The 22,414-nt window shown below is 49.4% G+C and overlaps 1 protein-coding gene across 22 annotated transcripts in view; it reads right to left on the reverse strand.

Annotated features, from left to right (window-relative positions):
- Nucleotides 1-22,414, reverse strand: part of TNXB (tenascin XB) — a 124,720-nt gene that overhangs the window by 78,795 nt on the left and 23,511 nt on the right. For all 22 annotated transcript variants that reach the window (XM_082206860.1, XM_082206859.1, XM_082206845.1 and 19 more), the window contains exons 2-5: nucleotides 4,632-5,082; nucleotides 2,919-3,593; nucleotides 1,892-2,004; nucleotides 1,068-1,221 (exon numbers count right to left, since the gene is read on the reverse strand). In XM_082206860.1, coding sequence (XP_082062986.1) covers nucleotides 1,068-1,221; nucleotides 1,892-2,004; nucleotides 2,919-3,593; nucleotides 4,632-5,073 — 1,384 coding nt within the window. In that variant the 5' untranslated portion in view covers nucleotides 5,074-5,082. The remainder of the gene's footprint in view (nucleotides 1-1,067; nucleotides 1,222-1,891; nucleotides 2,005-2,918; nucleotides 3,594-4,631; nucleotides 5,083-22,414) is intronic.

A 22,414-nucleotide genomic window follows, 5' to 3' on the forward strand; every position in this document is an offset into this window, starting at 1 on the left:
GTTGATGGAAGACAATCTTGCTCGGCTATGAGTGATAGCCAAAGAAGAAGTGCAGTTAAGCATATGATATGCAGGGGAAGGTGGTATTAGGAACATAAGAGAAGCTCTGCAGCTGCATCAGGCCAGGGGCCCATCATGCTCTGGCATCATGTTCTCGTGGTGCCAAAAGGAATCCTGAAAGCAGGACCAGTGCTTCTCTCGACACTGGAGATTTGGAGGCATGTTGGCTGTGACAGTGGAGGCAGGACATAGCCATTGCGGTTAGCACCACAGAGGCCATTTTAGGATAGCGCGACCAGTTTGGCTGCACTGGGCTCCACGCTGCAGGGGGCGCCACAACAATAATGCAGAATGGAGCATGAGAGGCAGCAGGGGCGAATTTGGGCACCACACAGGGTAGCGCTGAAATGCGACAGCCCAAAGTCCGCCACCGGTAGCCACTCAGAGCCTTTACCCTCCATGAATTAGACTGCATTCGCACACCAGTGCATCCTGTTTCCAAACGCTCCACTATCTGCTAATTTCTGCGTTGTATCTTAGCTTTCGCACAATGAAAAGGCCACTTCTGGAAGTGTAGCAGAATGTTGTGGGCAATCTTGGGTGTCCCTGCCTCTCTGCCTATGGATAAAAGGGGAAGAGGGATATACTGTATGCCGCCTGGAGCTCCTTGGAGGAAAGGCGGGTTATAAGGTGGTGCAGTGCATTTGGTCAGGGCCTCTGGCTGTTAACCAGGAGGCTGCTGGTTTGAGCCCACCCTGGGAAGGCTGTGGGCAAAGAGATTCCTGCGTTGCAGGGAGTTGGGCTAGCCGCTAGGTGACCCACAAGATCCCTCCCAACTACAATTCTATGATTCTCGTCATCACTGCCCCACAGAGAGTAATTTAGACTGGAGATAGGCACTCCTAAAGCTTAACTGGGAACAGGCTGCAAGGGCAGAGACGGGCAAAAGAGAGAATAATAATAATAATTTATTTATAACCCACCCATCTGGCTGAGTTTCCCCAGCCACTCTGGGCGGCTCCCAATCGAGTGTTAAAAAGAGAAACACACTGCTCCATGCTACATACGTGTACGCACGGTCTGGGTGACGGGGGGTCCGTAGCGTTGCCCCTTTTCTGCCCGGACAGTGACAGTGTATTCCTCTCCCGGCGTCAGCCCTCTGCGTTCGAAGCCTGTCTCCGTGCCAGACAGACGTACTGATTCACCTGCCTGCTGATCCCGCTGCACGTCAGAGGAGAAAGGCACTGAGTAACTTTTCGGCACCAGAAGGAAACGCCCAAAAATGCACCGCTGGGCAGTGCCCGGTTGTGTTGATACACACATGCAGATTAAAGCTTTCCGAGTCAGCTGCCACCACCACATCTAGTGGTAGCGAATGTCATATTTCAACCACGCACAGTGTGAAGAAGTCCTTTCTGTCGCTCCTGAATCTCTCACAACCTGGGTTCACTGGATGGCGTTCTAGTGTTAAGAGAGACCTCGATACCAGCCCAAGATATTATGCTGCTTGAGACAAAATGGTGCGCCCCAAGCCCACTTACAGAAACCAGCCGGAGGGGCAACTGGATCTTACTTCAGCACGAATCATAGGGCAGCACCCTCCACCACAACTGAGGGCAGCAAGCTAGCTTAGTTGTCACAGTGCGAGCTGCATAGTGCAACCAGCTCTGGCCTCCAACATCTCCTCATCATCTGTCTCATGAAGTGGCTGCCTCAATCTAGCTAATGTTAGGGCCGGCCCTGATATACCTCTATTCCCCCTCCCCCCATACACCATTCACAATTTTTCTAGCCAAATGAAAGAAGCCCCCTGCTCAAAGACCTACCCTTACAATCTACCCCCTTCCCTGCTTTCTGTGGAAGCACATTGTCCCAAAGAGTGGTTGCTTACTGTGGGCTTCACGTGAATTTCATACGCATCCACAGATACTTCCGGGCGGCTCCACTCCAAGTGGAAGGACGTCTCATCTCGATTTTTCACATGGATGCCAATGGATGGAATCTCTATTCAGGTCAAGAGCAAGAGAAGAGTGGGGGGGGGGCAGAAAAGATTTGAAAACCAAATTTATCTCCAGCCTTCTTTTAACACTCACGCTCCCCAGCGTGTCCCCCAAAAGTGTATTGATCTGAACCTCATCAAGATAAAAGCCCTGATGCCTAGGGTGGCTAGAACTTGCATGCCATTTGCATATGCAATTATACAGTATATGTATAGATGCAAATTTAGGGGGAGGGAATAAAAAATGGAAATACAATATATCACACCACAGCAGGAAAGGCTGTGATCAGGTGGCCAGAGTGCCTGACTATGATAATTAAGATGATTTTATTCATGAATTACTTTCCTCTCAAGGTGATTTATGTACATACGATTAAAAAACATTGTTCTAAAAACAAAACAACAAAAACCTCAAGTCAGATTTAAAAACCAATATAAAGTTAATAATAATAATAATAATAATAATAATAATAATAATAATAATAATAATTGCTCGTGCTTCACCCCAATATCCCAGGGCGGGTCACAGCAATTTAAAATGAAACATTAAAAGCAGATTTTTTTGAAAAAATGAATGTAAATGTAATGATTTTTTTTAAAAAAATAATTATTACAAAATTACAGTCACAAAAAATAGTGTGGATGAACACCTAAATGAAATAAAAATGAGCACTAAATCAGAGACCTTTTCATACCGGATGTAAAAGCTTGTTCGGTATGCTGCCTACTCTTGATGAACAAGATAACTATTCTCTTATGAAAAACAAAGGCTTCCTCTCACTTACACGGTTGGCAAGCATCAGGGTTTGACCTGAAGTACCCGAGGAACTTGCAAAATAGCCTGAGGGCAAGAGAAGCAAACTCAACACCCTGAGTCACTGGGCCGCAGCGATTTCGTCTTGAGGTGTTTCCTACCTACCTATAGAACAGTCTTCTCCTGAATAACCATCATGGCAGAGGCACACTCCGTTCTGGCACTCCCCGCGGCCACTGCAGTCCTCCGGACATGCCAGTTGCCCGCAGTCCGGCCCGGTATACCCCTTGTGGCAGGCGCACACAGCTCCTTTCAGGCAGCGGCCTCTCTGGTTGCAGTCGTTGGGGCAGGCCTTGGTTCCACAGGCTGGGCCCGTGAAGCCGGGCTCACAGACGCACCGCCCGTTGTGGCACTCTCCCCGCCGGTTGCAGTTGCTGGGGCAGGCCCGGCTCCCGCAGTCGGGCCCGGAGTAGCCAGGGTCGCACACGCACTGCCCATCCACACATCGGCCACGACCTTGACAGTCCTGCGGGCAGGCCGGGTCAGCACAGGAAGGTCCAGAGTAGCCAGGGAAGCAGGCACAGCGCCCGTCCACACAGCGCCCTTGGTCGTTGCAGTCGTCTGGGCAGGAAGGCGGCTCCTCGCAGCGGGCACCGGAGTAGCCGGGGCGGCACTGGCAGCGCCCGTTTGCGCACTTGCCACGCTGGGGGCCACCACAGCCACCTGGGCAGGTTGGCTCGGCACAGGTGGGGCCACTCCAGCCTGCCTCGCATTCGCACAGGCAGCGGGAGAGGTCGAAGGAACCATGGTTCGAGCACAAGGTGCGAGTGTCCGTCTGGCCTAGGTGAGGGGCGAGAGAAAGTAGGGAAGGGAAGAAGGAGGTCAGGGATTGAAAGCCAGGCCACACCTAACCATCTTGTGGGTTTATTTATTTGCACGTACAGTCATACCTTGGTTCACAAGTGGAATCCGTTCCAGAAGTCTGTTTGACTTCCGTAAATGTTCGAAACCAAGGCATGACTTCCGATTGGCTGCAGAAGCTTTCTGCACTCAATCAGAAGCGACGTAAGCTGCGTCGGACGTTTGGGTTCCAAAGAACGTTTGCAGACCGGAACACTTATTTCCAGGTTTGCAGCATTCGGGAGCCAAAATGTTCGAGTCATAAGGCGTTCGAGAACCAAGGTACGACTGTATTGCCTATATATCATGCCTGTCAGGGCGAGCCATCAGTAAATCACACTGTGCAAGTTGGAGTTAACTCTTTATTAGCAAGAACACGATAGAAACAGGAGGGTCAGTCCTAATGAGCACAGCAGCTCATCTCCAGTAGGCCTTGCCCCTACGAAGCAGTTGCTAAGACTGAAGGTTCCCGCCTCCTCACAGCTGCCCAAGTCCCATCATCTCCAGGGTTTCTCCCCAAGCAATCAGAGACTGCGCTTGTGTGAAGCCAACCTCTCCTCTGCCCTTTTCATGCCTCTTCTGGTTCTGGAAGACCAGAGGGGAGGAGAGCTTGTCACAGCAGGAGTGGGAGACATCTGTGACTCTTTACCAGCCTGACTCGTCTATGCCTCTTGACCTCCCTCCTGCTTCAACTTCTGCCTCTCATTCTGGACATTGCCACAGAGCCTCCCAGCTCACCAAACCCTGCTACATCCTCAGCTTCTGACACTTCTTCCTCCCAGTCTTCTCCCTCTGACCACTCATCAGTGTCCTACCACCACTCCCCAGGCTTTGAGTCTTCTTCCCTTGGAAGAAACTGTAGTGGCATACAGGGTTCTCTCCCACCCGCATTTCATCCCCACAAGAACCCGGTAGGGTAGGTTTCCTTGTGCCCCAGGGGGGTCACTTCGGTGCTCCATACCCTCTCCAAGGCCTTACCTGTACTAGCCTGGGAACTGCTGGTCGCAGGGCAGCAGCCTCCCCCAGCCTGGCAGGTGTCCCGCAGTGACCGCACTTCGTTCTCTAGTGCCTGCAGCCGTCTCAGGAGGTCCTGGGTGTCCTCGGTGCCAGGTGGGCACCCACAGGACTGCTGGGGCAGGTTGATGCGGTGAGTGAAGACCACATGCTCCTGGTCTGGCCCTTCCAGTGTGTGCTCGTACAGGCCTCCTCCCCTGGAGGAGCCAGGAGGGCCCAGCGCCTCTTGGGGTGCAGAGGAGGCTCCCTCATCCTCGGTGCCATCTCCCTTCAGCTTTATTGTGTAGATATGAGAGAAAACGGTAGCGTTGGAGGGGATGACCCGGTGGGGCACATGCGCCTCCCAAGAGGTCCCCAGCCAGAAAAGGAACAGAAGGAAGGGCATGGGTCTTGGTTGTCTCCCCATGCTCTGGACCTGTGAGGGAAATGGCAACAAAAAAAGATGGATGGATGAGGGCCGACAAAATGGACCTGAAGGTGCATTCGGTTGTGTGGAATATTGTATCTGTTTTCCTGATTACGATGGAAGTACTTCTGTCCTATTTTCTAATATTCCTTTCACACTCAGAGAGCTAGCCAGCAATAAATCACAGAGAGTATGTGATGCTAACTCTTTGTTAAGAGAAACAAGGCCTGCTCACGGTTGCCTGGCCTAATGAGCACAGCAATTCTTCTCAGTAGTTTTTGTCCCTATGAGGCAGTTGTGGAGGCTGAAGATCTCCTCCTTCCCACAGTTCCATAAGTCTGTTCCTCCCAGGTCTATACCAAGCAATCTGAGACTATGCCAGCACACCTGTCTCTGCTCCTCCCTCTTCATATCTATTCTGGTCCTGGGAGACCAGGGGGGAGGGGAGCTGGTCACAGCAGGAGGGGGAGACCCCCTGGCTTCTTCACTAGCCTGACTCATCTCTGCCTCTTGGCCTCCCTCCTCTCTTGCTTCTGCCTCTGCTTCCAGACTTCTCTCTGTCACAGACTCTTCCTGCTCACTAAGTCTTGTTGCCCCTTCAGTTTCCAATACCTCCTTCCAGTCTTCTCCCTTTGACGATTCATCATTGTCCCACCGCCACTCCCCAGGCTGGGTTCCCCAGCTGGTTCCTCCCACCATTGCCCTGTGTCCAGCCATTCCGTGACACTCTCCAGGACCTGTCATGTTATGCAACTGTGGCTCTTCAACCAATATGCCAGCATAGAATCACAGAAGGTGACCCGGAAACTACAACTAATCCAGAATGCAGCAGCTAGACTGGTGACTGGGAGTGGCCACCGAGACCATATAACACTGATCCTGAAAGACCTACATTGGCTCCCAGTACGTTTACGGGCACAATTCAAAGTGTTGGTGCTGACCTTTAAAGCCCTAAATGGCCTTGGCCCAATATACCTGAAGGAGCGTCTCCACCCCCATCGTTCAGCCTGGACACTGAGGTCCAGCTCTGAGGGCCTTCTAGCAGTTCCCTCACTGCAAGAAGTGAGGTTACCGGGAAGCAGGCAGAGGGCTTTCTCGGTAGTGGTACCCACCCTGTGGAACCCCCTTCCATCAGATGTCAAGGAAATAAACAACTATCTGACTTTTAGAAGACATCGGAAGGTAACCCTGTATAGGGAAGCTTTTAATATTTGATGTTTTATTGTATTTTTAATATTCTATTGGGAGCCGCCCAGAGGGGTGGGGTATAAATAATAAATTATTATTTTTATTATAAAGAACCGTATGCCCTCCAAAGTCATCCTGTCACTGTCATGGCCACTGGTTTAGAGCTGGTGGGAATTTTAGAACAGCGTACCTTTGTGCAGGACCAAAGGTATTCTCAATCCCTGTTCTGCATGATTTGGACAGTTCTGCATTTAGCTGCATGCAATGGCCACTCCCATGTCTACTCTGGCGAGAGGTGTCTGATAAGGTCAACTGCTCCCTACAAAGGTTGATGCCATAATTTTTTTCTGCCTCTACTGTTTCTGGGAATAGCAGATAGGCAGAGAGCTGTTGGCTCATGTCCATCTTGTGTCTAGTTGGCTATGGCGAGAACAGGATGCTGCAATAGATTTAGGGGTTGCCAACTTTAATAAAATATTTGGGGGCCCAGGTAAGGCCTCCCCCCTCATGGGCACACCCATACCATTTGAATGCCAATGCCCATCAACATTGGGGGCCCCTAATTTTATTGGAGGGCCCAAGGGGACCTCGGCCCCTAGAGGTTGACTCCTATGACTAGATGGGCTGAGAGAGAGTGGCTTGCTTAAGACCACCAGGTCCGTTTATGATTGAGGCGAAATTTGAACCATGGACCTCCTGATTCACTGCTCAACTTCTTGGCTGCCCGCTACACCGCATCAGCTTTCATGTAATAGCCAAGAGGGGGGATGGTGCTTTTGGCCAAAGCTACGTTAGGAAAACATAATTGTCTGTAAATGGGTTACCCATAGTTCAAAATATGTGTTTGTTGAAGGTTCATTCTTTATTGGCTAGTCTTCAGCCAAAGCTCTCAGGGTGGGTTAGGAAGATTAAAAACAAAATTAAATCAGAAAACAGCAGATTTGATAGAAGCTCCAACCTTGAAACATTCAGCATAAAATGTTCCTTGGTAGCCACAGTGTGTGAAAGGGAAATGGGTGCGCAATGAATGACGCAGGACTGCTTAGTAGGGGAAAGGACGGAGCTCAGGGGTATGGCATCCGATCTGCATACAGAAGGTCCCATCTCTAGGCAGGGCTGGGTTTCCGCCTGAAACCCTGGAGACTCACTGCCAGTCAGTGTAGACAATACTGAGCTAGATGGACCAGTGGCTCTGACTCAGTATAAGGCAGTTTCCTGTGTTCCTGTGCCATAACTATCCCTCTCTAAGCACTTATTCAGACTTCCGCTTATCATACTGCTTTCCCCAGGGGGAAACCACTCTTTAGTGCTCCGTCGGAGTAAATGGTGATGCAGGTTTTCTCCCTAGAGGCATTTGCTCCAGTTTAGCACTAAAGAGCAGATTTTCCCTGGGAAGGGAGAAGGAAAAGGGAAAAGCTGCTGGGATCCAAGTCTAGTAAGTGTGAAAACCTCCCATGCTTTCTAAAGGCACAGGACAAGCGGAAGTGAGGACAAGCCCTCAATTTCAATCACAGGGCAGCTACATCCAAGCCAGATTCGAACCCACAGAGCGTTGAATGCACCATGTATTTAAGCTCTCATCCACCTGCTGATTCTTGTAACCTGTCGCTCGCTTTGTGTGCCAATCTGATTTATACATCAAAGCCTTGGGCAGAACTGGAGTTGTGAGTTTGATGAATTTTCATGGATGAATTGCTGGGGAAATGTGAAAAAATGAGGGATTGAGGGAAACGGCATTTGACAGATTTATCCACCCCTAAAAATAAAGGTAAAGGTAAAGGGACCCCAGACCGCAGTCGTGGCCGACTCTGGGGTTGTGGCGCTCATCTTGCTTTATTGGCCGAGAGAGCCGGCGTACAGCTTCCGGGTCATGTGGCCAGCATGACTAAGCCGCTTCTGGCGAACCAGAGCAGCGCACGGAAACGGTGTTTACCTTCCCGCCGGAGCAGTACCTATTTATCTACTTGCATTTTTGATGTGCTTTTGAACTGCTAGGTTGGCAGGAGCAGGGACCAAGCAACGGGAGCTCACCCCGTCATGGGGATTCGAACCGCCAACCTTCTGATCAGCAAGTCCTAGGCTCTGTGGTTTAACCCACAGCGCCACCCGTGTCCCTTACCCCTAAATATAACCCCACTTAATTAAAAGGGGGGAGGATATCCAGAAGACAAAATTAAAGTTCAGTGGTGCCTCGCAAGACGAAAATAATCTGTTCCGCGAGTCTCTTCGTCTAGCGGTTTTTTCGTCTTGCGAAGCAACCCTTAGCGGATTAGCGCTATTAGCAGTTTAGCGGTTTAGCGGCTATTAAAGGCTTAGCGGCTTAGCGGCTAAAAGACTATTAGCGGCTTAGCGGCTTAGAAAAAGGGGGGGAGCGGAAAAAAATCGGAACACTCGCAAGACATTTTCGTCTTGCGAAGCAAGCCCATAGGGAAATTTGTCTTGCGAAGCAGCTCAAAAATGGAAAACCCATTGGTCTAGCGGGTTTTCCGTCTTGCGAGGCATTCGTCTTGCGGGGCACCACTGTTTGTGTTTTTTAAATGGGAAAGTGATTAACCAGGAACAACCAGCCAGGCAACAGAAGCTGTTCCTAGTAAATAAAAACAACTGTGAAGTTCAGGAAAGTTCATGTCTGTCGACACGTGTTAAAACCTCTCTCTCTCTCTCTCACACACACACACACAGAGAGAGAGAGAGGCTGTTCCTTGATGCAACCTCGGTTGGAGAAACCCACCGAAAGGGGTGGTTTTCTCGCCTGCTCCTGCAGCAGCACAACCACTGGATTAAAAAAAACAGCTAGGGAATTGTTAGGCACAATGCGGATATCTCCACTCGCATTGATGTGGACAGCAGGAATGCAAAACAGAGGCATGGCAGGGATCTCATAGCGCTCGCCAGAGCCAGGCAGTTGGGAAGCAGGAACAGCAGTGCACGGCGGGGGGGGGGGCGGAAGGACAAGCCACGGAGTGCTGTGAAATGCAAGCAGAGACGTGGCCAGGAGTCAGATATGGTGGAGGAAGCTGGCAGGGTAGACGGGGAGAAACGGATTAGATAAGAGTGGGCCAGGACAGACAGAGGGAGCTCAATCTTATCCTTAAAGCTTCCTTGTGACAACAGTCTGCAGTACAGCCGTGGATTGACCCGCCTCCAGAGGTTGTGGGATTTCCTTACTTATAGCCGCCTGGGCCTCAAACTCCTGGATCCAACACTGTCAACGGCCTCGGTGGCTAGGACTGCCTATTTCCAGCTATGACTGTCTCACCACCGACGTCCCTTATTGCACAGAAATGAATTGGTCATTGTACTCCAGGTTCTGGGTAGCTACCAAATTGGATTAGTGCAATGCGCTCTATGTGGGTCCAAAATGCAGCAGCCAGATTACTGGGTGGGGCTCCATTTAGAATTTGCTGATTTAATGGTTGACAGTTCCCCCCCCCCCGGGCCAGTTCAAGGTGCTTACATTAATGTTTAAAGCCCTAAATGACTTAGGCCAGGACCTGTGGTCAGGGATGATGGGAACTGTAGTCCCAAAACATCTGGAGGGCCAAGTTTGGGGATGCCTGACTTAGGCCCTCAATTCCTGAAAGCCCACCTTTTCCCCTGCAGACCCTCTCAGGTGTTAATGTTGGCAGAGGAAGTGTCCCTCAAAATCTCAGGGGGTGGCAGCCCAGGAGAGGGACTTCTCTGTGGCAGCCCCTAAGTTCCCTCCCCACAGAAGTGTGTCTGGCATCTTCATTAGCAGCGAACTTGGGTACTATGACGCCCTGTGCAAGGCCAACATTCCCAGCCCTCGTGCTGCCTTCCCAAAAGCAGGTAAGGAAGTGCCCGGCTTTGGGAAAGAGGCACAGGGCTCTGGCAAGTTCCCAGAGTAATCCTACCTCCTTCCCAAAGCTGGGAAAGAGCTAACTAAGCTTTGGGAAGGCGGCAGGAGGACTCTAGGACAGTGTTTCCCAACCTTTTTTGGGCAAAGGCACACTTGTTTCATGAAAAAAATCTCGAGGCACACCACCATGCCAGATGGGGAAAGGTCACTTTTTACTTATGTAAAAAAAAATAAAAAAATAGTAACAGCATAGAAGGTAATGGTTAGGCTAGCATCCCTCTTCCAAATATGCTAGGTTTTTATTTGCAGGGACTGTTCTACATGGGAAAGCATTCAGCACTGTCATTTTCCCATCTGCCATCTGAATTGGTACTATTCTGGGTCAACTTACTCTGCTGCATGTGTAGATGAAAATGGCACCAAGTGTGGGGGAGGGGGCAGAACAGGTTTCAGATATAGGATATTAAGCATACTCGCCGCCACCGCCCGCCTCGCCCGCCTCCCTCCCACGGCACACCAGGCAACGTCTCGCGGCACACTAGTGTGCCGCGGAACACCGGTTGGGAAACACTGCTCTAGGACCTAGTACCATGCTCAGTGCATGGGCACCACTCACATAGCCCTAAATCTGCCCCAGTCTTCATTGCATAGCTTTCAGCATTTTTCATCTATTTAACAAAATGTATAGGATTATATTCAGCAGAAATGCTACTCAGAGTAAACCCATCAAGATTAAAAAACAGGAATTTAGGGCCATTAATTTCAATGTCTCTACTGTGAGTAACAGTTAGTCGAATACAACTCATATAAGCACTTGACTGTAATACAGTGGTACCTCGGGTTACAAACACCTCAGTTTACAAACACTTCTGGTTACAGACTCCGCTAACCCGGAAGTAGTACCTCGGGTTAAGAACTTTACCTCAGGATGACAACAGAAATCGCGTGGCGGCAGCGGGAGGCCCCATTAGCTAAAGTGGTACCTCAGGTTAAGAATGGTTTCAGGTTAAGAACGGATCTCCAGAACGAATTAAGTTCGTAACCAGAGGTACCACTGTAAAGCCTTTTAGTGGCTTACCGGAAAAATATCAATAAAAGTTAAAAACAGGTATGCAAAAAGACTCAAAAGCTAAATAAGATCAACAATAAGCTATAAGAGATTACACGCCTCATTCTGCATGTCTGGATAGGCTTGCCTGAACAGAAATGTTTAACCAGGCACTAAAAAGACTTCAGAAAAGGAACCTGCCTGGTATCAATAAGCAGGGAGCTCCAAAGTGTAGGTGACAGAGCAAAAGATGGATTTCTTACAAGTGTTATGTGACACCACAGACTGAAGTGGTCAAGGGGGTTTATAAGGGGTAAGACCATCTCACAGATAAACTGGTCCCAAGCTATTAAGGAATTTTAATACTAATAGTAACACCTTACACTTGGCCCAGCATCAAATTGGCAGCCAGGGCAGATGTCTAAGCAGAGGTGCTACATGCTGACAGGGTCTCGCTCAGGTCAGCAATCACGCTGCAGCAATCTGCAGTAGCTGCAGCTTCCAGATCGAGCTCAAGGGAAGCCCCACATAGAGTGCAACGCCATAACTCAATCTTGAAGTCACCAAGGGCAATGAAGTCATGCACCTAAGATCTTTCTTAGCCTGACCTTTGACACCTGCGATACCTATTTTTAGGACCCACCTGCTTCCCCCCTCAAAAGTACCCTTTTAACAACCACAAGGCAGAAAACAAAACAAAACAAAACAAAACAAAACAAAACAAAACCAGCAACTGAAGCTTCCTGTCAGGGATGAAGAAAGCTTAACCAATAGAGTTTCTGCCTGCCATGCAGCTGGTCTAGGAAACGGAGGGGGGGAATGGTGGCGAGAGACCCTATCCTGAATTAACCTTACTCTATAATGGGGAATTAACATTTCCCCTCTCCCTTCGGGTCAGCGCACTGCTGGAATCCATGGGAGTTAACAAACATCTGAGCTCCTGCACCAGCTTTATTATTATTCCAGCTGTTGGCCTGAAGTACTGCAATTTTCCAATAAACTTTCCTGGACTTCCCTTCGTTCCCTCCAGGGGCTGCTCCGTTACTTATTGGGAGTAAATAAAACGCCTGTTCTCCTCTCATGCTACAATATGAATAGCCTCTTACAGAAGGACTCAGCAGGAGAGCAGCACCAGGCGCCTCGCCTTCCAAATTTCCCTTCCCTCCATTTGCAAACTCTCTAGAACGCCACCGCCGCCAAATCTGAGAGGATTCGGTAGGCCCGGCCTGCCCCTCTCCCCTCAGCCCCCAGGCCGCCTCGTTGACTGAGAGAGGTTTCAAACGATTGGTATTGATGCTCCTTCCGATAAATCAGACCCACACATTCCCCACCCCGCACATAACCGCCACGTGCTGGGTGGGGGCAGGAGTGTCGGTGCTGATTCATCGGCCCGGTATTTCCCGCCACAAGCCAATTCTGTCGCCTAACCATACGTCCATCCTGAAGGGGGATTAAGTAGGATTCTGAATTGGGACAGAACAGACCTCGATGCCAAGGGACCTCTTTACAGGATACAGTTCCTCAAGTGAGCCGGAGTGGGGTGGGGAAGCACTCTGTGCATGCTCTGAGAAAGGAAGGGGTAGAAACTTCTGTTCGGTGCGCAACCTATCTGCAAATCTGCCTACTTCACACTTTCCAAAAGAACAGGAGCACCAAAGCGAAGGCATCCCTTGAAACTGGCCCTTCTTCCTATTTTGCACCACCGTTCTCTAACCAAGCGATATCCAAAAATGCATTATATTAAAGGAAATTGCTTTGCAAGAGAAAATGTGCGTATGGAACAAAACGAATTTTCACTAAGATTTTAAAAACACACACAAACGGATGTGGAGAACTGAACCAAAAAGACCGGGGAAAATACAAAGCTGAGAGAAACTGAAATTGACAAGTTTCTCCATCCCTAGCAGGGGTGGGACCCTCTTTTATGCTCGTTGACGCCTTTTATTTTTAGTTTGCACCCTGCTTGTCTGATCGCCAGCACTAAGAGCATTTTAATGGTCTTTTGCAGCAGCCTCATAAACGGAAATTTAGGAAGGGAGGTTTTTCTTGGCGTGGAAATCAGGGCTGGGGGCTGGGAGAGTTGTGACCTGCTACATATCTATATGTCATCCTAGCTATTCAAGGCACTGGAGCAGGGTGTGTGTGTGTGTGTGTGTGTGTGTGTGTGTGTAGAGGTCTCATCCCTCCACCAATGCTCCCAAATGGTTGGAAGAAATTCATAACTTCAGAAGAGTTAGAAACCTCTCTTGCTTTAAAATGAAGCAAAACAGCCTCTGTGACGGGAGCTTGGGTGGTCACCATACAAGGTGTAGGGACTCTCAGAGAAACAGCCAGAACATACCTATGGGTAGCTTAGTATGTTCAAAGAGTTTTCACTATGGTTACCAGATTTTTTTCAATGAATCCAGGTTGCTGAGTAGCAACAGGAAGTCAGTAGTAGAGATGGTGAGGCAAAAAACCCTGGGCCCAAGCACACATGCATATTGTATAAAGGTGCAAAGCCCTTCTTTCGCAGCCTGTGAAACATAAATGCGCAGAGTTTTTAAAAAACTGGGCGATGGCTGTCTGCCCGTGGCTCCCGAACCTCCCCTGATCTGTCAAAACAAAGGGGGAAGGGGGCAGGAGATCTGTACCGCCGGATGTCCCCGGTTCCCCTTTGGCAGTGGCAGCGGCAGTCAGCAGCCTGGAGCCAGCCAGAGCCAACTGCGCTACCAGGCTGGCTCCGGGCTGCTGAGGCTGCCGCTGCCACATTTCCCGGGGACAGATTTGCAAATCTGGGGACATTCCGGGGACGGAATTTGTCCAGGGACAGATTTGCAAATCCAGAGACTGTCCCCGGAAACATCTGGTAACCCTAGTTTTAATTACATTGCAGTTACTAGGGATTATGGGTATTTTCTGTCTCCACCGCCAGAGGCACCATATGAATAGGAGTTGTCGGGATCCACAAACGCAGAGATAGTGCTGCTGTGCTCAGGTCTTGCTTGTGAGCTTCCAAAGGCATCTGTGTTGGCCAGTAGGAAGTAGATGAGCCATTTCCCCCACTAAGAAGGGCTCTTGTTATGTCTTTATGGCTACCATCCCATCAGGGTGTTCATAAATTCCTAAGTTATCTGTGCAGGGCGTGTGAAGCAGAGTATTTCTTTTGAGTGTCCAGAATGCTGATCCGTTTCACTGGATGACCCCAGGTTCTGATAATATCGGAGTGGGGTGGAAAGCATTTCCAGAGCCACTTTCATAAAATTTTATAAGCCTCTGGCTTATCTATTTTAAAAAAACAAAACTGGGAGGGGTAGCCTACCAATGAAAAGGCTGGAGTACACACCATCCATTTAAAGCACTTTGAAAATAATTCTGGGAATTGTGGCTATTAAGGGTGCTCTGTGAGGGAAGGGGTGGTCTGGAAGTGGGGTGTGTGCCCAAGGGCCATGTAGAGCAGCCACAAGGGCCACATCCATGGTTCTCCACTACTGATCTACCCCAAAGTTGTCTGTCCTGGCTCACAGCTGCTCTTCAGCTTCTCCCCTGACAACCCTTTATCTCAGTCACTTTCAGTTGAAGATGCCAGGGAATGAACTGGGGGGCTGTCAGGATAATAATAATAATAATAATAATAATAATAATAATAATAATTTATTTATACCCCGCCCATCTGGCTGGGCTTCCCCAGCCACTCTGGGCAGCTTCCAACCAAATATTAAAATACAGTAATATCTCAAACATTAAAAGCTTCCCCAAACAGGGCTGCCTTCAGATGTCTTCTAAAAGTTTGGTAGTTGTTGTTCTCTTTGACATCTGGTGGGAGGGCGTTCCACAGGGAGGGCGCCACTACCGAGAAGGCCCTCTGCCTAGTTCCCTGTAACTTTCAGATATTTCAGAGATGAAGCCAGGCCAAAATGGTTGGAACAACTTTGCTGTGGAAGAGTAGTCTAGAACAGCAGTATGACACTCACTTGCCTCAGTTGGACGCAGCGCCACCTATAATTAGAATAGTGGTATTACAGTTAAGTCTATACCTCACAGGGACCTTCCGCCTGCATGGGAGAGTTGTGAGTGGAGGTGTTGAGGGTTGGCTTGGTCGGGTCCCTTCGGGGACCCAGGGCACCCACTGGCAAGAGTCCCTAGGACCTTCTCCTCTTCCTCACCACTGCAACAGTGTGCCCTCCTGCCTCTCCCTCTGGCCCAGAGGGGATGACCAAGCAAGCGACTACAGTGGTGCATTGAGCGAGGAATCGTCACAGTCTCTTTGCTCAATGGCTGCCTCGCAAATAAGCAGGTGGTGGGAATGATGGCATAGGAGCAGCAACAGTTGGCAACAATGACAGTGGAGGGTGGATCAGGCAGAAAGGACTTCAGGCTCAGTCGCAGGGGGGATGTGACCCCCAGACCTTTCTATGTGGCCCTTGGGAACCTCTCCAGCCACAACCCTCTCTGCCCCTGCTCTGCCCCTTCCTTGGGTGTATATGCCTTGCTGGAACCTGTTGATCTCAGATCATTGACTGAATGGAGGGTGTCTTTTCCTCCCCCAAGAAGAAGAAGAAGAGTTTGGATTTGATATCCCGCCTTTCACTCCCCTTCAGGAGTCTCAAAGCGGCTAACATTCTCCTTTCCCTTCCTCCCCCACAACAAACACTCTGTGAGGTGAGTGAGGCTGAGAAACTTCAGAAAACTGTGACTAGCCCAAGGTCACCCAGCAGCTGCATGTGGAGGAGCAGTGAAGCGAACCTGGTTCCCCAGATTACGAGTCTACCACTCTTAACCACTACACCACACTGGCTCTCCTCTAGCTTTCCAAAAGCTAGAGGAGTTGGGTGACTAGAACTGGGGAGGAGCCCCAGATTTGAATCCTCAGGGGAAAAGCAGGATGAAGGAAAGAAAACATAGGCTTGGTCAGAGAGCTGTGGCCCCTTTGTTAAATGCATGAGGAGGAGAAGGACTTTTCCCCGTTTGAGCTGTGCGGTAGCAGTTGGCTGGATTAGCCACAGGGGGAGACGTCCCTTGACGTTTTAAGTGGTCTGCACACACAATGCGCCGGAATGCAACCTGTCTGCATTCCAAACCACTCTGACCGCACTTAAAAAGCCAGGCATGTCTTCATCCTGAGGGAGCGAGCGTGCAAACCATAAAACTCTGGTTCAAATCTTATCTCCGTCAAGGGCACCCTGTGTGGCCTGAAGGAAACCACAATTATATAGTTCAGTATTTCTGAAGTAAACTGCCAACCGCTCCACACCACACACACACCATCCTCAGATTCTTTCAACTTACCTCATAGAGCATTTGCTCCAAATCCTGGGTTCCTGAGTTACTACAGCATTACAACATGCACATCTGGGGTTGTGAATGGGTGGCGGTGGGGATGAGGCTTCTCCATCCAGAAGGAGCTGAGCCCATGTGGTGGCCATGTGGCGCTGGTCTCTTGGGGAGCGCTTCTGGGTTTAATTAACCTGTTTATTGCCTGTAACCTGCTGCGGCACGCAAACAGAGACCATAACCACAGCCGCTCTGAGACACTAATCCGTGTGGTAATGTTTTGACACCTCCTGCTTTAAAAAGGGGGAGACAAAAAGCCCAGAAGGAGTGTGAGCCCCTTTTAAATGTGTTGGGGAAGGGAGGGCATTACAGTGGGACCTCTGGTTAAGAACTTGATTCGTTCTGGAGGTGCGTTCTTAACCTGAAACTGTTCTTAACCTGAGGTACCACTTTAGCTAATGGGGCCTCCTGCCGCCACCGTGTGATTTCTGTTCTCATCCTGAAGCAAAGTTCTTAACCCAAGGTACTATTTCTGGGTTAGTGGAGTCTGTACCCTGAAGCATCTGTAACCTGAAGCATCTGTAACCTGAGGTACCACTGTATTGGGTTGTCTTTGTTCTTATTTTTATTGTGTGTTTTGTGTTTTTTTTATATTGCAATCTTATGTTGTGAACCGTCTTGAGATCTACAGGTATAGGGCGCTATACAAATTTAACAAATAATGAAATAATGAATAATAATTCCCAACCCGCTTCAGGAAACTGAGCTGTTGCTGTAACGTCGTGCCTATTTATATTATTATTAATTAAATTACTATAGCGCCCTTCATATGAGGATCACAGCACGCTTTGCGATACGAAAACACAAAAGTACATAACATAGTGACGAGCAAAAACAATGGAACTTACGTGTTTTTTTAATCTGAGGGTGCAGCTTTTATCTTAAGAACACCCCAGCTTCCTGTCAGATATAAGGGAAGGGTTGCAGCTCAGCGGTGCTAGAACATCTGCTTTGAAAGCAGAATTATGATGATGATGATGCAGAAGGCCTCAGGTTCAATCTCTGGCATCTTCTCTGACAGCTCAGTTGGTAGCGCATGAGACTCTTAACATCAGGGACATGGATTCGAGTCCTACATTGGGCAAAAGATTACTGCACTGCATGGGGTTGGGCTAGATGGCCCTTGGGGTCCCTTCTAACTCTATAATTCTCTGATTCCAGGTAAGGCTGCTTGAAGCTCTGGAGAGTTGCAGCCAGTCAGTGTTGACAATGCTCTAGGTTCAATATAAGGCAGATTCCTACATTCCTATATTGACTTTTCACAGGTACACCGTATAGCGGTTGGGAGTGACAATACATGCAAAGCACATCCATAAGTTTATGCTGTTTGACAAACCATAAAATAAAGTAAAATGCCATCTGGTGCCTGAAGGCCCCCTTGACCAGCTGTGGCTGTGCATGTTGCTCCAACCTCTGAGTTAGCACCCTGAGAGAGGGCCTCACCTGTGTGCCCCATTTCGGCTGGACGGGATGTGTGGCATCCATTCCTCTGCAGTTCACTATCCTCACCATACACCCCCCAAAACACACACACCCCTGTCTCATATTTGAACAAACAAAACTTGACCTTTGAGCAATAGGGAGAAAATCCCAGGTCCAAATTAAATAACCGCCGTCTTAATCCTCCTATAAGCAGTCCTTTGGCCCGGGAAACAGAGATCTCTTAATGAAAAGAGGACTGTAAACAGCCAACCCTAATGACATCCTTCAGATCAGTGCAAACACAGCTCTGGGTCCGGCCACAGATTCCCCCTCCTCCCTTAATCCCAGCTGAAATTTAGGACCACCCCCCCCCTCCTCCACCTCGCCGCCAAAAAAACTCAGCCTGAGGCCTGAGAACCCCTCTGTCCGTCCAAGAGACGTTAAGTGTCCGTCAGAGGGGCCAGCTTGGCTTCCACATGTTTGCAAACCGGCTCCTATCGTACAGCAAGAACCCAGCTTGATGTAGTACAAAGGGTGCTTTCAAACCATTCCCAGGGAACAGGGGAGACTGGTGCATGAGGTCAAACAGGGTACTGCCCCACCAACCTCGTTCTGCCTCCAGGCAGCCCCCATCTGCCTCCCTGCCTGCCTACAACTAGCCTGGAGGGGGGGGGCAATGATTGTCAGCCTCCTTCCCCCTTAGTCTCAGTGTTGCCCTTGCAGAACTCGAAAGGGAAGACAAAACCAGAATGAGTTGTGGTGCAGTGGTTAGAAGAAGAAGAGTTTGGATTTGATATCCCGCCTTTCACTCCCTTTAAGGAGTCTCAAAGCGGCTAACATTCTCCTTTCCCTTCCTCCCCCACAACCAACACTCTGTGAGGTGAGTGGGGCTGAGAGACTTCACAGAAGTGTGACTGGCCCAAGGTCACCCAGCAGCTGCATGTGGAGGAGCGGAGACGCGAACCCGGTTCCCCAGATTACGAGTCCTCCACTCTTAACCACTACACCACACTGGCTCTCTAACCACACTGGTTAGTGTGTCAGACTACGCCCTGGGAGACCAGGGTTCGAATCCTCACTCAGACACAGGACCTTGGGCCACTCACTGCCTCTCGGCCTAGCCTAGTCCACCAGGTTGTTGTGGGGATTAAATGAGGAAGGGGGGAGCCATGTATGGCCCCTTGAGCTCCTGGGAGGATAAAAGTGGGGTATAAACTCAATAAACTCATACATGCAGACAACTCCCCATTTGCGCGAGGGCTACGTTCCGAGGCACCCCATGTTTAAGCGGAATTGTGTATACAGTCATACCTTGGGTTGTGTTTTTTTGAGTTACAGACACGCTGAAACCCGGAAGTACCAGAACGAGTTACTTCCGGGTTTCGGCGGTTTCGCATGCGCACAAGCGCTAAATCGCACTTTGCGCACGCGCAGACGCACCGAATTGCAACCCGCACGTGCGCAGACGCGACGCTGCGGGTTGCGAACACTCCAGGTTGTGAACGTGCCTCCCGCACAGATCACGTTCGCAACCCGAGCGTCCACTGTATTGGTAACACCATTGAGAAAGCCTGCAAACACCCTCTGAACCTCTGAAAACCCTTTAAAAAAACCAACAGCGTTTACCGGACTCCCTCCAAATTGCCTTGCTCAAACTGCAACTCTCTGCAGACTGCAGTGCAAAGTCTCCTGGCATTGCACATGAAAAAGCCTTGTGGGGTTGTTGTTGTTTTTTTAAATAATTTTTTATTAAATTTTCCTTTTACAAATTCGCCATCCCAAACCATATTCACAAATTTCAACTTTTTGGACTTCCACCAGCTTTTCCACCAATCATCCATATTTTCTATTTTTATGCATTCTCTATATTTATATTGCCATTTAATATTAACCTTTCAATTCTATTTCTTTTTTACAATACATCTTTTACTTTCACAAAGCCTCTTTAAAAGCCTTGTGGGATTGTTAGCTTCTGCTTTGTGCCATTTTCACGTTCTTTTGGGGGCCATATTTGCCCCTCTAAGTGCCACTTACGGATTAATGCACGTAAGTGGAGAGTTGCCTGTCATTGACTCTGCCTGTCATTGGTTCTGGCTGCGCCTATCCCTGTTTCTGGCTCCGCCTCCCTGCCTTGTTCCCTTCCAGACACAGGGGGCATAACAGATCCCAGATAAGAGCAGACAAGATTCTGCAAGACAGCCAGTCCTGGAATTGTTTCCCTTCCCATGCCATGGGCAGCCACAGGGGTGTGTGTGTGTGTGTGTGTGTGTGTGTGTGTGTGTGTGTGTGAGTGTGTGTGTGTGTGATGCAGGGATCCTCTCTCAGTTCAATGAGGCCCAAGCAGACTCAGTGTCCACCACAAACTGCATGAAGCTGCCTTACACTGAACGGTTTTATCTCTCTCAGCATTGTCTGTGCTGATTTGCAGTGGCTTGTGAGCAGGTTGGCCCACGTCACCCCAAAAGCAGAACTGCATCACCAAAGAAATACAGTGGTACCTCGGGGTACAGACGCTTCAGGTTACAGACTCCGCTAGCCCAGAAATAGTACCTCAGGTTAAGAACTTTGCTTCAGGATGAAAACAAAAATCGTGCAGCGGCAGTGGGAGGCCCCATTAGCTAAAGTGGTACTTCAGGTTAAGAACAGTTTCAGGTTAAGAACGGACCTCCGGAATGAATTAAGTTCTCAACCTGGGGTACCACTGTAGTCCCTGCAACTTCTCAGCTCACAAGCAGAGCGGCAAATTTTGACAAGCCATTTGATTTGATACCGATAGCCACATTCCCTTCAAGGAAACTCTTGAGGGCCACATGCTAGGGGTAAGAGGGGGCCTGAAGCAAAAGTGAGCAGAGGAACAAATTCAGATTTTACCTCTGTACAGCTGGGCTAGTTTCTACAGACACACTCTATCCTCCCTCCTGGCAGGGAAGAGGCATTCTCAGAATTCAAGGGCATATTCCAGCCAGGCAAAACACTTTCCAGGAGGGTGTAAGTCATATAATCATAAGAGTTGGACAGGACCACAAGGGTCATCTAGTCCAACCCCTCGCAATGCAGGAATGTTTTGCCCCAAGTAGGGCTTGAACCCACAACTCTGAGATTAAGGGTTAAGGATTGATGTTCTACCAAGTCAGCTATCCCAGGAAGCAAGGCAATCCTCAAAGAACTCTAGCCCAATGGTTGCCCTTAATCTGATTTGAACTGATTTTATAATGAAATGATTTTAGAATGTTGTATCGTTTTACTGCTGTTAGCCGCTCTGAGCCCGGCTTCGGCTGGGGAGGGCAGGATATAAATAAAATTTTATTATTATTATTTATTAACTGAGGGGCATGACCCTGTGGGTAGTTCCAAGGGAGAGGCTTGGAAGGCAGTGTTTGCCCCCTGGGTGTGGGGCTCCTCACCCCTCTGATATACTCCTAAACATGCTCAATGCTCTGAGTGCCATTATGAAGCCAAAACAGCACCATCCAGCACATGTTGGGGAAATCACAAAGACTGTTCCAAAATTATTTCGTTGAAACCCCTACAGTGGCATCTCCCCCCCCCCCCTCAAATAGAGCAGGCCAGTGAGGACTGAGAATGCTCAGTGGGCACAGAATGCTAACTCAATGTTGGTGTGTCAGAAACATAAATAAGGGGAAATGAATGGAGTGTCTGGAAAGCAGACATGGCTGGTTTGATGGCAGGAGTGTCCCCATGCTGCAACGTTTTGTTGCAGAGCCCACCTGTCCGTTCTAGTGATGCTCTGTGAGATCCTGCTGTGTGCAGGGCTTCCTTTGACTGATTCCTTATTTGTTGTTTTGCTTTCCTTTAATCAACCCCCCACAGACCAGCTGCCGGCCCAGGCAGTGGAAAAGCAGCTGGGAAAATGTGAGTCAGCCAGGCCAGCCGCCACCTCTTGCCCTGTCCGACAGGCCCCTTTCACGTGTTTTCCTGGCAGGGGGGGGGCTTGTTGCCAGGAAGAGAGAAGCATGTGTGTACGAGGTCCGGAGCTTTTGTGCGAAGGCGTTGCGGGCGGAGCTATCGGGGTGGGTCCCCATTGCTGAGGCCGCACGAACCTGCTACAGAGACTTTTTCCAGGGTGGTCAAAGGTTCCGAATGCACATATTCTGTTCATTAAAATATCGCGAGCGGTATGAGGAAAGGAGGTGAGAGATAGAGAGAAACTATCCTTCCCCTCTCTTATAAAACCAGGACCCTGGCAGTAGGTCAAGCCAAGTGAAATTAACTAGCACTTTTCCGCGGGACGCATTGCAAAACTCAGGCAAGCTGCTGCCACAAGATGCAGTGAGACAAGCTCACAAGAAGAGCCTGGCTTGCTGGATCAGGCCAGAGGCTGATGGAGTCCAGCACCCTGTTATCACTGTGGCCAACCAAGTGCCTCTTCTGGGAAAGAGCCCACAAGAAGGAAATGAGCACAAGAGCACAGCTCTCCCCCTTTGCGATTCCAAGAAACCAGGAAGCGCCGTTTCTGATCCTGGAGGTAATACACGCAGCCATCCTGATCGGCAGCCCATTGACATGGCCTCAATATCAGCTGTAAAGTT

This window comes from Podarcis vaucheri (genome assembly GCF_965113315.1).
Source record: "Podarcis vaucheri genome assembly, chromosome: 2".
Lineage (NCBI taxonomy): Eukaryota > Metazoa > Chordata > Lepidosauria > Squamata > Lacertidae > Podarcis > Podarcis vaucheri.